The sequence below is a fragment of the Prionailurus bengalensis genome, chromosome E1 (assembly GCF_016509475.1).
Source record: "Prionailurus bengalensis isolate Pbe53 chromosome E1, Fcat_Pben_1.1_paternal_pri, whole genome shotgun sequence".
Lineage (NCBI taxonomy): Eukaryota > Metazoa > Chordata > Mammalia > Carnivora > Felidae > Prionailurus > Prionailurus bengalensis.
In genome coordinates, this window is record NC_057347.1 from 19,926,781 (window position 1) to 19,941,986 (window position 15,206).

The following is a 15,206-nucleotide window of genomic DNA, read 5'->3' on the forward strand; positions in this document are numbered from 1 at the left end:
TGGAATGTAATCAATTATTTCCTTTTCTGTATTTTTTGAATTTCCACTTTATTTTTTTGAATTTCCACTTAATTTTTTTTTAATTTGAGAGAAAGGGGAGGGGAAGAGACAGAATTTTCTTTAAGATTTTTAAAAATATTTGTTTGTTTGTTTATTTATTTATTTATTTATTTATTTATTTATTTATTTAATTCCTGAGAGCGCACCAGCAGGGGAGGGGCAGAGGGAGAGAGAGGAAGACGGAGAATCCCAAGTAGGCTCAGAGCTGACAGCGCAGAGCCAGAAGCGGGGTTGGAACCCATGGACTCCAAGACCATGACCTTAGCCGAAATCCAGTGGGTTGCTTAACTGATTGAGCCTCCCAGGCGCCCCTTGAATTTCCACTTTTATTTATTTTTAACATTTATTCATTTTTGAGAGACAGAGAGAGCAGAGCGTGAGCGGGGGAGGGGCAGAGACATAGGGAGACAGAATCCCAAGCAGGCTCCAGGGTCTGAGCTGTCAGCACAGAACCCGCTGTGGGGCTCGAACACACCAACAGAGAGATCATGACCAGAGAGGAAATCAGACGTTTAACCCACTGAGCCACCCAGGCGCCCTTGAATTTCCACTTTTTACAAGGGGCTAGCCTAAGGCATCAAAAGTCTACAGTTTTAATTCTGTCACCGACGGACTTTAGTCAAAACACGTCCTCATCCGTGAAACTGGGCGGGAGAAGCCCCGCTAGTCTGAAATCCCTTGGTAAAACCAATCCCGCCTCCTGCAGTTTCGTCCGAGAAGTATTTTGGCCCTCTCTGCTTACCGTCCGCGCAGCCTCTAGAAGCAATCCTAAGCTCCGCCCCATGCGCTCCAGACGGCGCGAAAACCCAATTGACAAGAATTCCCTCCGAAGCCCGCGGGTCGGGTCTGCGTTCGGCCTGCTTTCCCGGCCGGGGTCGCGGTCCCGGGCGCTTAGCCTGGGGGCGCCTGTGTCGAGGGTCCCCTGCGCTCGCCGGCCGCGCCCCGGGGTCCTCGCTGCCCGCGCTTTCTTACCGCCCCTTCCCGCGTTCGACTCGACTGAGCTGGGCCCAGCCTCCGCGACCGCTCCGGGCGGGTGGGCGCGGGGGGAGTCCGGGACGGACCCCACATCCCGGCTGCTGCCTCTTCGGGGGCCGGCCGCCTCCATGGCCTCTAGGCTGGCGGGGCCCGGCCGCTCAACGCCCTAGGAGCCGGCATTCCGGGAAGCAGGGAGCATGGTGGGGGTCCTGGCCATGGCGGCGGCAGCTGCTCCCCCTCCGGTGAAGGACTACGAGATTGAGGTGAGCTAGAGAATCTCCGTCTGTAGGAGGTGGGTGAAAGGTGATCCCAACTTTGGATCCGGGAGGGGAGAGGAGGGACCTGGTGAGGCCCCACAGCAGTGACATTGTGTGCAACAATTGCTGGAGTGTGTCGCTTCCTAAAGTCGTGATAGGTACTGACAAACATCGAGATTGTGAGATGATTGCGGGGCCAGGAAAGTCAGGATTTAAAAGATACCTCGACCGGTCCCCAGGTCCTGAGATGTTGGTGGAACTTGATGTTTTGGACTTGTGAAATGTCGCAGAGGATCCCAGGATCAAGTCTGGGTTCATGGTAAGGAATCAGAACTTTAGCGTTGGAAAGAATCTTTAGGTTCCAGTAGTGTATCCATTTACCTATTGGAGGATGACTGCTTAGATTGCCATTACGGGAGTCAAAGTAATTTTTTTAAAAAATCGGTTTCTCATGGTTCCAGAGCTTAAGATACTGCAGTTAGGAGTCCCAGCGTGGAATGCTGTTATTCTTACGTATTCACCAGATTTCAGTGAAATGCAGTAAGCAGTCCTTATATAGATACTCTAATGCCATGAAGTATTGGAGTAGCATCTCAAGCTAGCGTTCTGAAATAGGCACACTGGTGTCCTTGAAGTGCGCCAAGATGTATGCTTATTTAACTAGGACTCTCCCTTATTTTTTGGAATTGAATAACTTTTGTCTACTTGCTGGTAGCTGTTACGCTGATATTTGTCTGCTAAATCAAGGGAGTTGCTCAGCTTTCTCTGATGTGAAGAAGGACTTTTGGTACTTGAATGAGACAGTTCTTGATTTTTGTGTGGTCGGTTTATCAACCTTTTCGTTACAGTTTCTGCTTTTGGTGCCCTGCTTAGCCTATTTCATAGCAATGATACTTATTGTTTAATATTGCAAGGGTGAGGGCCTTGTACACATTATTTTGCTTAATATCAACCCTGTGCTGAGGTATCATTGCCTGTATAATTAGAAAGTTAAAAGTAATATGCTTAAGGTCCCATGGTAGTAGATATCAGAGCCAGCACTTGAACTTAGATCTGCCTGACTCCAGAGCCTATGGCATAGTGCCTTTGGTACGATCTCATGGTAATATAATAATACTGATAACTCATTAGCATTTTCTCCTAATGCATTTACCATCTCATTTTAACATACACAATTTTCATCTGTAATTTATTTTGCCTCGTAGTCATCCAAATGGTTAGAAATTTGTCCCAATACCATTTATTAAGTACTTCTTTGCTCACTAGCTTGAATACTACTGTTCTCATGTACCAAGTTCTTAAATATATACTTATTTCTTTTTCTGGTTTTCTTTTTTATTTAAAAAAATTAAAAAAAGATTTTTCTAAGTTTATTTTTGAGAGATAGAGTTCTAGTGGGGGAGGGGCAGAGACAGAGGGAGTCTGAATCCGAAGCAGATCCAGGCTCTGAGCTGTCAGCACAGAGCCCGACTCTGGGCCCGAACTTACAAAGTGAACGATTATAACCTGAGCCAAAGTCAGACGCTTAATCGACTGAGCCACCCAGGTGCCCCTAAAAAATTTTTATAAATTTTTCGAGAGAGAGAGCACGAGTAGGGGAGGGGCAGAGAGAGGGAGACACAGAATCCGAAGCAGGCTCCAGGCTCTGAGCTGTCAGCACAGAGCCTGTCTTGGGGCTTGAACTCACAAACCACGAGATCATGACTTGAGCCGATATCGGATAGTCAACCGACTGAGCCACCCAGGTGCCTCTCTTCTTCTTCTTCCTCTTTTTTTTTTTAATGTTTATTTACTTATTTTGAGACAGAGAAAGAGCAAGCTCAAGGAGGGGAGGGGCAGCGAGGGAGGGGGAGAGAGAGAGAGAGAGAGAGAGAGAGAGAGAGAGAGAAAATCCCAAGTAGGCTCCACACTGTCAGTGCAGAGCCTGATGTGGGACACGGTCACACAGACCAAGAGATCCTGACTTGAGCCAAAATCAGGAGTCAGATGCTTAACTGATTGAGCCACCCAGGCTCCCCCCTGCCTTTATTTTCTTTTTTTCTTTCTTTCTTTCTTTCTTTCTTTCTTTCTTTCTTTCTTTCTTTCTTTCTTTCTTCTTTTTTTTGTTTTAGTAATCTGTACACCAAATGTGGGGCTCAAGCTCACAACCCCAAGAGCAAAAGTTGCATGTTCCACTGACTGAACCAGCCAGATGCCCTAGCTTTTAATGCTTTCAATGATGATAGCTTTGTGATACCTTTTTTTCCCCCCTAATGTTAATTTATTTTTGAGAGAGAGAGAGCACAAGCAGGGGAGGAGCAGAGAGAGAAGGAGACACAGAATTCGAAGCAGGATCTAGGCTCTGAGCTGTTGGCACAGAGCCTGATGTGGGACTGGAACCCATGAAGTGTGAGATCAACCGACTGAGCCATCCAGGCGCCCCTGCTTTATGATACCTTTTAATTTTCTTGAAGTATAATTCCCCATTCATTACTTAATTTTTTAAGATTTTATTTGATAAATTAATTTATTTTTAATGTTTATTTTTGCAAGGGGGGTGGGGAGGGACAAAGAGAGAGAGAGGAAGACACAGAATCTGAAGCAGGCTCCAGGCTCTGAGCTGTCAGCACAGAGCCCAATGCAGGGCTCGAATCCACAAACAGTGAGATCATGACCTGAACCCAAGTTGGATGCTTAACTGACTAAGCCACCCAGATGCCCCAAGATTTTTTTTTTAAGTTTATTTATTTATTTTTTATTTTTTAATTTTTTTAACGTTTATTTATTTTTGAGACAGAGAGAGACAGAGCATGAACAGGGGAGGGTCAGAGAGAGAGGGAGACACAGAATCTGAAACAGGCTCCAGGCTCTGAGCTGTCAGCACAGAGCCTGACGCAGGGCTTGAACTCACGGACTGTGAGATCATGACTCGAGCCTAAGTTGGACATTTAACAGACTGAGCCACCCAGGCGCCCCTTGTTTATTTATTTTTTGAGAGTGTGTGTGCATGGGTGGTCCCTCTCTCTCTCTCTCTCTCTCAAAAATAAATAAATAAATAAATAAATAAATAAATAAATAAACAAATAAATCACATTAAAACATTAGAAAATTTTATTTGTGGTAAGTGTCCTTCAAAATTTTTACTTGATTAGTAAATTTTGGGATGCTAGGTTTGTTCACTGTGTGTTTCTTAGAGATAGGATAATTTGTTTTTAACTAAAAAGTGAAAAGGGAATGGAGTTAATATTTGTAGAGGTTCTGCCATGCAGACTTCATATATTTTCATGTATGGTGTTCATTACAAATTTTGTGGGGTAGGTGCTAGTATTCAAAGGTTGTAAACAGAGACCAATAGAAATTAACACATTTGTACGTAAGTATAGTGGCCTTGAAACTTTTTTTTCAAGTATAATATATATAAAGTAAAATACACAAATTATAAGTGTATGGCTTGTGATGTAACATTGAGATTTGAACGTAGGTTTAATTTTAAAGCTCTTTTTGCTTTAAAACATTTTTTTTGTTTGTTTATTTTTGAGAGAGAGAGGGAGAGAATGGGAATGGGGGAGGGACAGAGAGAGAGGGAGACACAGAATCTGAAACAGGCTCCTGGCTCGGAGCTGTCACCTCCCGAACCTCGAGATCATGACCTGAGCTCAAGTCATTTGCTTAATTGACTGAGGCACTCAGACACCCCTCTTTTTTCTAGTATATATCATGTTTGTTACCTAAGGGAGCCTTCCTTTTTTTATCCAATTAGGTAAAATATTAGATCCATGTTTAAAATTTATGTTTTGTATTATCTTGCTTGACGTAAGTGCTTTCTTTTTCTTTTAAATTGATAGGCGTGCAAAAAGCGAAGGAAAGATGATGACAGATCTTCCTGCAAAACAATTACAAAATATTTATCACCAACAGGGAAGACTGGAGACAGTGTGTTCTCTCCACCCAAATCCAGTAATATTCTGAATTATTTTAGAAAGACGTCCCCCACAAATGAGAAGACACAATCAGCAAAAGAGTGCAAGATAAAATCATTGCCACCATTGCCTGCTGACAGTGGCAAAGACTGTAAAACACCGTTGGGAGTGTTCTCACATATAGAGTTCAAGAAGAGAGGAAAGAGAGTTAATTTATCTCATCGACTAAATAATATTAAAGCTGAAAATGAATCTCCAATTGAAATTAACAGTGACGATAGCAAAGAAGACTCCGGTCTAAATAATGATTTTGCAGAAAGTGGTACTTCTGTTTCACTCTGCAAGAAACGTGTAGAGGTACTTGCAGAAAGTATTCAAGATATCAAAAAACAGTCAAGCACTAGGACCTCCATAAAAAGCTCCAAGAGAGTAAATCCTAAGCAAGGAATCACAAAAAATGATTGCAAAAAAATGAGGAAAAGGAAGCACAGAGATATAATAGATCTGTCTGAAAGCTTGCCATTGGCAGAAGAAATAAGTCTCCTTCAAAAAGATGGTAAAGACAGGAAGGAGAGAGTGCCTTCCCTAGCTGATGAGATGGACAGTCCTGCAGACTGTGCAGACTCTAGGGGTGATATAGCTAAACCATCCCGCTTAAAGGATAGGACAATAACTGTCTCCTACGAGGAATTTTTGAAAAGTCACAAGGAAAATAAAGTAGACCTACCAGACTCTACAGTGGCGATTTGTATTCCTTCTGAAACTGTTGAAGATATAGTCAAAAGCGGTAGTATGAGTGACCCAGAAACCTGTGAAATTTCCCAACACATACGCTCCAAGACAGTTACCGTTCTTGCACAGGTTCACCCTATTCCCCCCAAAAAGACCCGGAAAATACCCTCAATTTTCTTGAAACAAAAGCAGTTGGAAACAGAAAATAGCCTGTCAGATCCTGAGAATGAACAGACTGTTCAGAAAAGAAAATCGAACGTTGTCATACAGGAGGAAGAATTAGAGTTGGCAGTGCTGGAAGCTGGAAGTTCCGAAGCCTCAAAGCCGAAATGCACTCTAGAAGAAAGACAACAGTTTATGAAAGCGTTTAGGCAGCCAGCATCGGATGCGCTTAAAAATGGAGTGCGAAAGTCTTCTGATAAGCAGAAAGAGCTCAATGAAAAATCTTTGAATGATGAAGGAAGAGACGGTAATTCTAAAAAAATCATGGACAATGCTAATATTCAAATGATTTCAAATTATGGCAATTCACAGTCACATACTGACAAAGGAACTTTTCCTAAAGAGAAAAGTAAAAAGCTGAAGAAAAAGGGTAAGAAGATGTTAGATACTGGTGTTACTCCAGGTGAAAGTAGACAGGGAAATACTCAAAAGAAAGGAACAACTTTTTCCTTTAAGGGTAAACAGAGTCAAAATAGGCTTAGAAGGAGTTTAAGACAAAAGAAAACGGAAGTTTTCAAAAACACATTATTTAGCAGTGAAAGTCTTGTTGGGGAAGACCCTCTAAAGATTTCCTCTCCGTATAACAAGAAGTCTTCAAGAAAAACCAGCGTACCCATTAATGATAAGGTCATACATTGTAAAACCGAAACCGAAGACAGTCTGGAAAATGTTTCCACACCCAGGTCAAGCAGAAGATCTGTAAGAACCAGCAGCACCCCTACCGCAATGGTCATTAGAAGTACTGATTCTGAAGACGATAGTCCAATAAAGGCTTCCACTCCAAAAGCAGCCACTTTACCAGAAAAGCATAGCTTATATACGGCAGAATTAATAACAGTCTCTTCTGACTCAGAGAGCCCTATTAGGTAAAGTTTTGTTTCTATTCTGAAGTTCTAAGTGTTCTCCATATGTTAGTTGGGAAGGAAAATGCTTGAAGCCTTGGAGAGTATCATTTTTTTCTAGAATACCTGATTTATAAGGCACAAAACAGTTTCAAAAATGCTTATTTTTCACATTTAATTTAAGGTCAGGCATGATTTCAGAAGAATTATAGATGTATTTTATTTATTTTTTTAATGTTTGTTTTTAAGGGGGAGAGGGACGGAGTGGGGAGGGGGAGGAGACACAGGATCCCAAGCAGGTCTGCCCTGACAGCAGAGAGCCCCATGTGGGGCTCAAACTCACAAACCATGAGATCATGACGTGAGCTGAAGTCAGAAGCTTAACTCACTGAGCCACCCAGGTGCCTCCTAGATATATTTTAGATGAGTTCTAACTTTTATTCATCATAGTTGCTAATCTCTGAATTCTCTGCATCTAATAAACATGAGATTAAAAATAAGTCAGAGCTTTATTTCTTGGGAAACTGAGCCATATCGTATGAGGTATATACTTGCATGCTAGTTTTGGTCAATGAAAGAGTGATCTTAAGAGGTAATTTTACGATTTCTAAAAGGAATCATTTTATATTTTTTAAGAGTTTGAGTTTGGCTTACTTTTGATCAGTAGTTTGAAACTGATGTAGGGGGTATTTTTGTTTTTAAGAACTGTCTAGAAATTGAAGCCCTAGGTGGTTCTTTTCTATACTTAATTAAAACTCTTACACATAATCATAAAACGCTTCTGAATATCTTTTTTATTCCCAGAATGAAATTCACCAGAATTAGTACTCCCAAAAAAGCTAAGAAGAAATCTAAAAAAAGATGTGAGAAATATGAAGCAACCGATGGAGATTTTACTTCTCAGACTAGAAAGGTAATTGGAATATTCGGGTATTCCGTTTCCTAAAACAACAGCTACTATTAGAAGTAATGTGCCAAAAGAATATTCACATATTTTGTATATTGGTTATATTAACTATAGCATATGTTATTACTCACTATTTTTCTGTTTCTCTAGTTAGTTTATTAAGTGGTCAACATATCTTATTGTGAGATGAGAGCAATTGATAAGGACAGTATAATTTGCTTAGAAAAACTTTTCTTGGTAAGAGTTACATGTTAGTCATTTTCCTTAAGGCTGCTTATAGGTTATGATTCAATTTTTGGTTTATTTCTATAGATCAGAGGCTAAAAAGTAGGGTCTGTAACTCTGGGACAGGTCTGAAAACCCTTGTACTATTGATATTTTGGGCTGGATAATTCATTTGTTATAGGGGACTCGTGCATTGTAGGATGTTTAGCAATAACTTAGGCCTCTACCCATGACATATGAGTCGCTGTCCAGCTCCCCTGGTTATGACAACCAAAAATGTCTCCACACATTGCAAATATCCCTGGGAAGGAAAAAAAAGAATCGCACATCACCCCCCCCCTTCCCCTAAAGGGAAAGGTAGGATATATAAGAATAATTTAGCTGCTTTTAAAAAATAATCTGCGTATCCACACCTTGAGAGAATTGGATTCTCTCCAGGGTGTAGGCACAGGTATGTGTGGGTTCACAATGCCCGTAAGGTGATTCTGATATAATCCTTGGGTGAATGGCACTGCTACAGAAAGTTGTTATCTCTTTTGTTGTTATTTAACAGCTGTCATTTTTTTGACTGCTTATCACATTCCAGGCACTATGCTTAGTACTCGTCATTAATGTCATAAAGTAAATATTTATCCCTGTTTTGAAGGACAGTGGAGCCAAAGGAGGTGAGAACATTTTTCAGAGTGGATGAAGTGACGTGCAGTGGAAGCCAAGCTGGGTGGCTGGGACTAGAGGCTGACAAACAGGGAGAAAGTAGGGTGCCATCAGCACCTGGTGTTGTCAGGGGTAACCAAGTAAGGCTGGGAGGATGGGTGGATATGACTTTTTGAGGTGATAGGATTATTGATGGTTTTAACTTTATTTTTCTGTTTTCTGTATAAACATGAACTTTAAAAAATTATTTTAGTTTTTTTAATAGCAAGAGAGCACGAGCAGGGGAGAGGGGTGGAGGGAGAGAGAATCTTAAGCAGACATGACACCACGTTCAGCTCAGAGCCTGGACACGGAGCTCGATCCCATGACCACAAGATCATGGCCTGAGCCAAAATCAAGAGTCAGACACTTAACCGACTGATCCCCCCAGGCAGCCCTATAAACACGAACCTTTAAGAACTTTTATCAGGAAAGAAAAAAAAAACTATTAAAAAAAAAAAAAAACTAATTTCAAGTAACGGCAGAATTACTTGCCAAAATGTGTATGTGTATGCTTTTTTCACATTCACTAAAACATATCTTTTTGTGTAACAGTTTATTTCAGTAATTGAGTTATCCATTTAAATTTAGGTGGATTATTTTGAATACGAACTTAATAAGGTTCATCAGCCTGCCAAAAATTTTGCTAGCAGAACAACAGAAATCTATCACTCTACTATACAGAAGATTCTACCATGGAAGAAGATTCTACTATACAGAATCTTTGTTTTCCTAACCTTCTTACATATATTTTGAACATCCATGCCTATGCTTTTCAATAGTTTTTTAAAAACATTTTGAAGGTTTTAAAAAAAAAGCAAACATTTGTTTAAAAACAGAAGTATATAAAATTAAAAGTGAAAAGTTATTATCTACTCTCTAGGGATAACACACTTAAAAAAATTTTTTTTAACATTTATTTTTGAGAGAGAGGGAGAGACAGAAACAGCGTGAGCAGGGGAGGGGCAGAGAGAGAGGGAGACACAGAATCCAAAGCAGGCTCCATGCCGCCAGCACAGAGTCTGCCGCAGGGCTCCAACCCACGAACTGTGAGATCATGACCTGAGTGGAAGTCAGATGCTCAGCCGACTGAGCCACCCAGGCTCCTCAAAGGGTAACCCACTTTAATAGTTACATTAAAACTATTAATGCCCTTCTAGACTTTTTCCTATGATTATATAGGTATATGTGACTTTTAAAAGGGATCATATAAACTGTTGTGCACCTTGTTTGTTGGATGTCTTTAAACATAAAAACCTATAGAACTCAATGTGGAAAGCACATTGTCTGGAAGGTAATATTTAAATGCACAGGATCACTTCGTACATCAATGGCAAAGTCAGGCCTAAAGGCCAGACTTCTTACCTAGTGCTCTTTTCCATACTTAATGCCTTTTCAGCCTCTCTCTAGTGGATTCACCCTAAAGGTGACTAAAGTCAAACAGATGCCATGAAGATGGTGGGGAAATAACCAACAATTCTAATCCATACAGACATCTAATATAGACATCTCTCTGGGTGTTTTTCATGAACGTAATTATATTTATCTGAATAAATTTCTAGTTAAAAATAAAGGTAGACACATTATATTAGACATGTTAATTACACTAGACACACTAATTTAATTTCCTTGGTAAGATTTAAGTAACTATTTCTTTGTCTTTTTTAACACAACTTATGATTATAGTTTTATATATGTTTAATGGATTTTATTATTTATTAATTAAATGTTTGAGAGCGAGTGAGTGAGCTGGGGAGGGGCAGAGAGAGGGGGAGAGAGAAAATCCCAAGTAGGCCCCATGCTGTCAGCGTGGGGCCTGACATGGGGCTCCATCTCACAAACCATGAGATCATGACCTGAGCCGCAATCAACAGTCGGATGCCTAACCAACTGAGCCACCCAGGCGCCCCTGGATTTTATTTTTTACAACAGTTTTAGGTTCACAGCGTAACTGAGTGGAAGATACAGAGATTTCCCATATACCCCCTGTACCCACACATGTATAGCCTCCCATATTATCAATACCAGAATAGTACATTTTTTAACAGTTGATGAACCTGCATTGACAGATCATTATCACCCAGAGTCCTGAGTTTACATTAAGGTTCACTCTTGGTGTTATACATTCTGTGAGTTTAGATAAATGTATAATGACATGTATCCATCATTCTAGTATCATACATATAGTGTCGTATCACTGGCTTAAAAATCCTCTATGCTCTGCCTGTTCATCCCTCCTTCCCCACCTAACTCCTGGCAACCACTAACCTTTCTACTGTTTCCAAAGTTTTGCCTTTTATAATTTCTTTCTATTATTAAATATAAAATGTTTGCCACTGATCTAAGTTTTTCAAATTTTTGTTTAGGCAAGCAGTGCTTCAAAAAGTGTATCAAAAGCAAAACAATTGATTGAAAAAGCAAAAGCTTTACACATTAGTAGGTCAAAAACTACTGAAGAAATAGTGACGCCCTTAAGACGTTCATCTAGACATCAGACGCTTGCTGAAAGGAAGGAATTGTCAGAAACAGCAGTAAGTATTAGAAATATTTATTGGTGTGAGTTCTGTCCTATTCTGCTGCTTGGAGAAGGAGGAGGAAGCCATATAAAGTTATAGGTAGAATTGTAAGATACCCCTGAGGTTGTGGAAAGAATATCATTTGCATTTCTGTTTTAAAAGCTCTTCGCTCCTTTTGCAAAAGCATACAGTCTGCATCCTTATCATGTCATTTGAGATCCTTCATAGGCTGAATTAGCTCTTCCCTTTCCTCCTTCCTCACATACACACTTTTTGCTCTAGTCACACTGAATTATTCCTTTCTTCCCAAATGGTGCAACTTTTATTTCCACTTTGTAGTCTCAGCTTGAAATGCATATACCAAATACTCTTTTCTACCTGAGGAATTCCTACTCATACATTAAGTCCTGCTAAATGCTACTCTCTTTTCTTATGTATGTATGTATGTATGTTTATTTTTGAGAGAGTGCAAGTGGGGAAGGGCTAAGGGTGGAGGGCGTGGAGACAGAGGAGTTGAAGCAGGCTCTGCGCTGACAGCAGTGAGCACGATGCACGGCTTGAACTCAAGAACCATGAGTTCGTGACCTGAGCCGAAAGTCCAATGCTCAGCTGACTGAGCCACCCAGGCACCCCTGCCTCCTCTTTTTTAAAACCAGCTTTATTATAGAGATATAAGTCACATACCATACAATTCACTATTTAAAGTGCCCAGTTCACTGGCTTTTAATATATTCACAGAGTTGTGATTCCATCGCCACAATTTTAGAATATTTCATTACCCCAAAAAGAACTCCTATTTCCCTTAGCTATTACTTCCCAGTCTCCCCTCCCTCAGCTCCAGGCAACCACTAATCTACTTTTCTGTTTGTATAGATTTGCCTATTCTGGATATTTCATATAAATGGTATCATATAACATATGGCCTTTTGTGCCTGGTTTCTTTCACTCATAGTGTTTTTGGTGTTCATCCATATTGTAGCATCAATATTTCATTTATTTTTTATTGCCAAATAATACCGCTTTGTATGGCTATACCACATTTTTTTAACCCTTTCATCAGTTGACGGACATTTGGATTGTTTCCACTTTTTGATTATTAGGAATAATGGTACGAACATTCTGATACTTCCTCTTGGAAGCTTTGTTGGTGCCTTCAAGACAAGTAGTTTCTTTCCAAAATGTACTTAACTTCTGTGTTTTTTTTTGTATTTTAGTCAATGTTGCTCTCAACCTACCGTGTTATGATTGAACTAGCTCTCCCTCTGTCCCCTAAACCCTGGTACAACCTTGAAGCCAACTCTTGTTGCATTTGTCTGTGTATGCTGTATTGCCTGACACATGGTAGATGCTTAGTAAATGTGTACTGACCATCTGAAAGCATATCAGACTTGATCTTTATCTAATACATTTATAGGATGTATAGCTCTCAAAGAGTAGAGCTAGAACTTGTGTAGCTCAGTGATACTGACTCTTTTGTCTGGAGTAAAGTCTTTTGGTTGCTTCTTTAAAAAAGAAAACCCATGGGGGGCGCCTGGGTGGCGCAGTAGGTTAAGTGTCCGACTTCAGCTCAGGTCACGATCTCGCGATCTCGCGGTCTGTGAGTTCAAGCCCTGCGTCGGGCTCTGGGCTGATGGCTCAGAGCCTGGAGCCTGTTTCCGATTCTGTGTCTCCCTCTCTCTCTGCCCCTCCCCCGTTCATGCTCTGTCTCTCTCTGTCCCAAAAATAAAATAAACGTTGAAAAAAAAAAATTAAAAAAAAAAAAAAAAAAAGAAAACCCATGGTAATAATAAGTCCACCCTTTGATATGTGAACTTGAATGGTATAGCACAGGCTATTGTCATTTACGACATATAGCTTATGTTTTCTGTATCAATCAGGTAGTGTCTGATGAAGAGATGGATGGAGCTGCTAATGTAATTCTCTTACCTCTGGCTTCTAGCACTGTAATCCTTTTGAAATTTAAAACCTCAATTGTCTGACATATTGTAAAAATGTTTTTCTTATTCTGTCTTAGGACTCTGTAATAATAATAGATTCAGATATTACTTCTTTAAAGCAACCCGAGAAAAATCAGAAGAATCTTCAGTGTCTGAATGATGTGCTAGGAAAAAAACTTAAGAATCCTAAAAACGTACCAGGTAATGAGATCTGATAATGTTTGTGACGAATATTAGAATGCTTTGGAGGAATTATATTGCTCTCATTTTAATTTAATTTCTTGTCTTCTAAAATATGAACGTTCAATTATATTACATATATCTATTTTAATAAGTAAAGTTATAATGTAGTGAAGAGTTTTATAAAGGTAATTGTGTGTATTCAAATTATTGTATTTCTTTCTATTTAGCTGCAGTCAAGGTAGAGATTCCCAAACCTGATAATCAAAATCTTCTGAATAAATTAAAAATTTTCTTTAAAAAAAAATTTTTTTTTTAATGTTTATTTATTTTTGAGACAGAGAGAACCAGCATGAGCAGGGGAGGGGCAGAGAGAGAGGGAGACACAGAATCGGAAGCAGGCTCCAGGCTGATCTGTCAGCACAGAGCCCAACGCGGGGCTTGAACTCATGAGCTGTGAGATCATGACCCGAGCAGAAGTCAGCTGCTCAACTGACTGAGCCACCCAGGTGCCCCAAATTAAAAATTTTCTTAAATCTTTAGGTCCTTCCCTAGGCATATTGATTAAGAATCTCTGGAGGGGGATTGTGGGAATCTGTAGTTTAAAAAAACATTCCCAGGAGATTCTGATAATGCTGTTGGGAGACTAGATGATTATATAGAAAATTTTTTAATTAAAAAGTTAAGTTTAAAAAAAAAGTTTTGTTAAAGTTGAGAAGAGTTCATTTTTTTTTAAGTTTAAGAAGATAGAGCTATAATTGAAAAGTATCTGGAGGTAAGTAGAGATGATAAACTTTGATACTAACCTAACTATTTATTTTTCTAAGGGAAAGTGAAAGTTGCTCCTTTATTTCTTACCAGAAAAGCTCAAAAAACAGCTGATCCTATTCTTGGTTTTGATGAAAACAGGTCAGTCTAATACAAATTCTAAAATGCTGAAATGTCTTATGGAATGTATTTTGTATTTTTTCCTTGACTTTGATGAGAAAGCACGTACATTATCATTTGAACCTTTAATAAGTTTATTTATTTTTAGAGAGAGGGAGCACGAGTTGGGGAGAGGGGCAGAGGGGGAGAGAGAGAGAATCTTAAGCAGGTTCCATGCTTGGTGCAGAGCTGGATGCGGGGCTTGATCTCATGACCCTGGGATCATGACCTGAGCTGAAACCAAGAGTTGGATGCTTAACCAACTGAGCCACACAAGCATCCCAATAAATTCATTTCTAAAAATGACAATATTGACAGTGCTACAGTCACAATTTGAAGATCAGACATTTTGTGGCCATCTCTAGATAGAATAGTGGAAAAATAAACCAAAAGCACCAAAGAGCTGATTATGAACTTATTCAGTATATATTTAAATACCTGCTATGAGGGTGCCTGGCTGGCTTTGTCGGTAGAGCACGTGACTCTTGATCTCAAGGTCATGAATTTGAGCCCCACATTGGGGGTAGAGATTACTTTAAAACAAAAAAATAAATAAAATGAAATCTTTAAATACCTGCTATGTACCAGGCACTGTTTTTCATACTAGGAATATTTGGGGGAACAAAACAAGACACCTTCCCTGTCCTCGTGAGGCTTACACTCTAGAGGGAAGACAATCTGTGATAAAACATTAATTGGGCCATCAAGTGAAAAATTGCAGTTGTGCTAAGAAGGAGAGGTACAGGGTTTTATTAAGTTTATATTAAGTGGATTTGGTCTGGTCAAAAAAGGCTTTGCTGAGGAAATGACATCTGAACTGAAGGATGAGCAGGA

The 15,206-nt window shown here is 39.9% G+C and overlaps 1 protein-coding gene across 3 annotated transcripts in view; it reads left to right on the forward strand.

Annotated features, from left to right (window-relative positions):
- The first annotated feature begins 866 nt into the window (after positions 1-866).
- ATAD5 (ATPase family AAA domain containing 5) overlaps positions 867-15,206 on the forward strand; it is a 46,483-nt gene continuing 32,143 nt past the window's right edge. For 2 of the 3 annotated variants that reach the window (XM_043583655.1, XM_043583656.1), the window contains exons 1-6: positions 867-1,298; positions 5,117-7,011; positions 7,792-7,900; positions 11,179-11,343; positions 13,343-13,466; positions 14,273-14,354. In XM_043583655.1, the coding sequence (XP_043439590.1) occupies positions 1,233-1,298; positions 5,117-7,011; positions 7,792-7,900; positions 11,179-11,343; positions 13,343-13,466; positions 14,273-14,354 (2,441 nt within the window). In that variant the 5' untranslated portion in view covers positions 867-1,232. Of the gene's footprint in view, positions 1,612-5,116; positions 7,012-7,791; positions 7,901-11,178; positions 11,344-13,342; positions 13,467-14,272; positions 14,355-15,206 lie in introns of all 3 variants that reach the window. The other variant, XM_043583657.1, reaches the window with a different exon arrangement.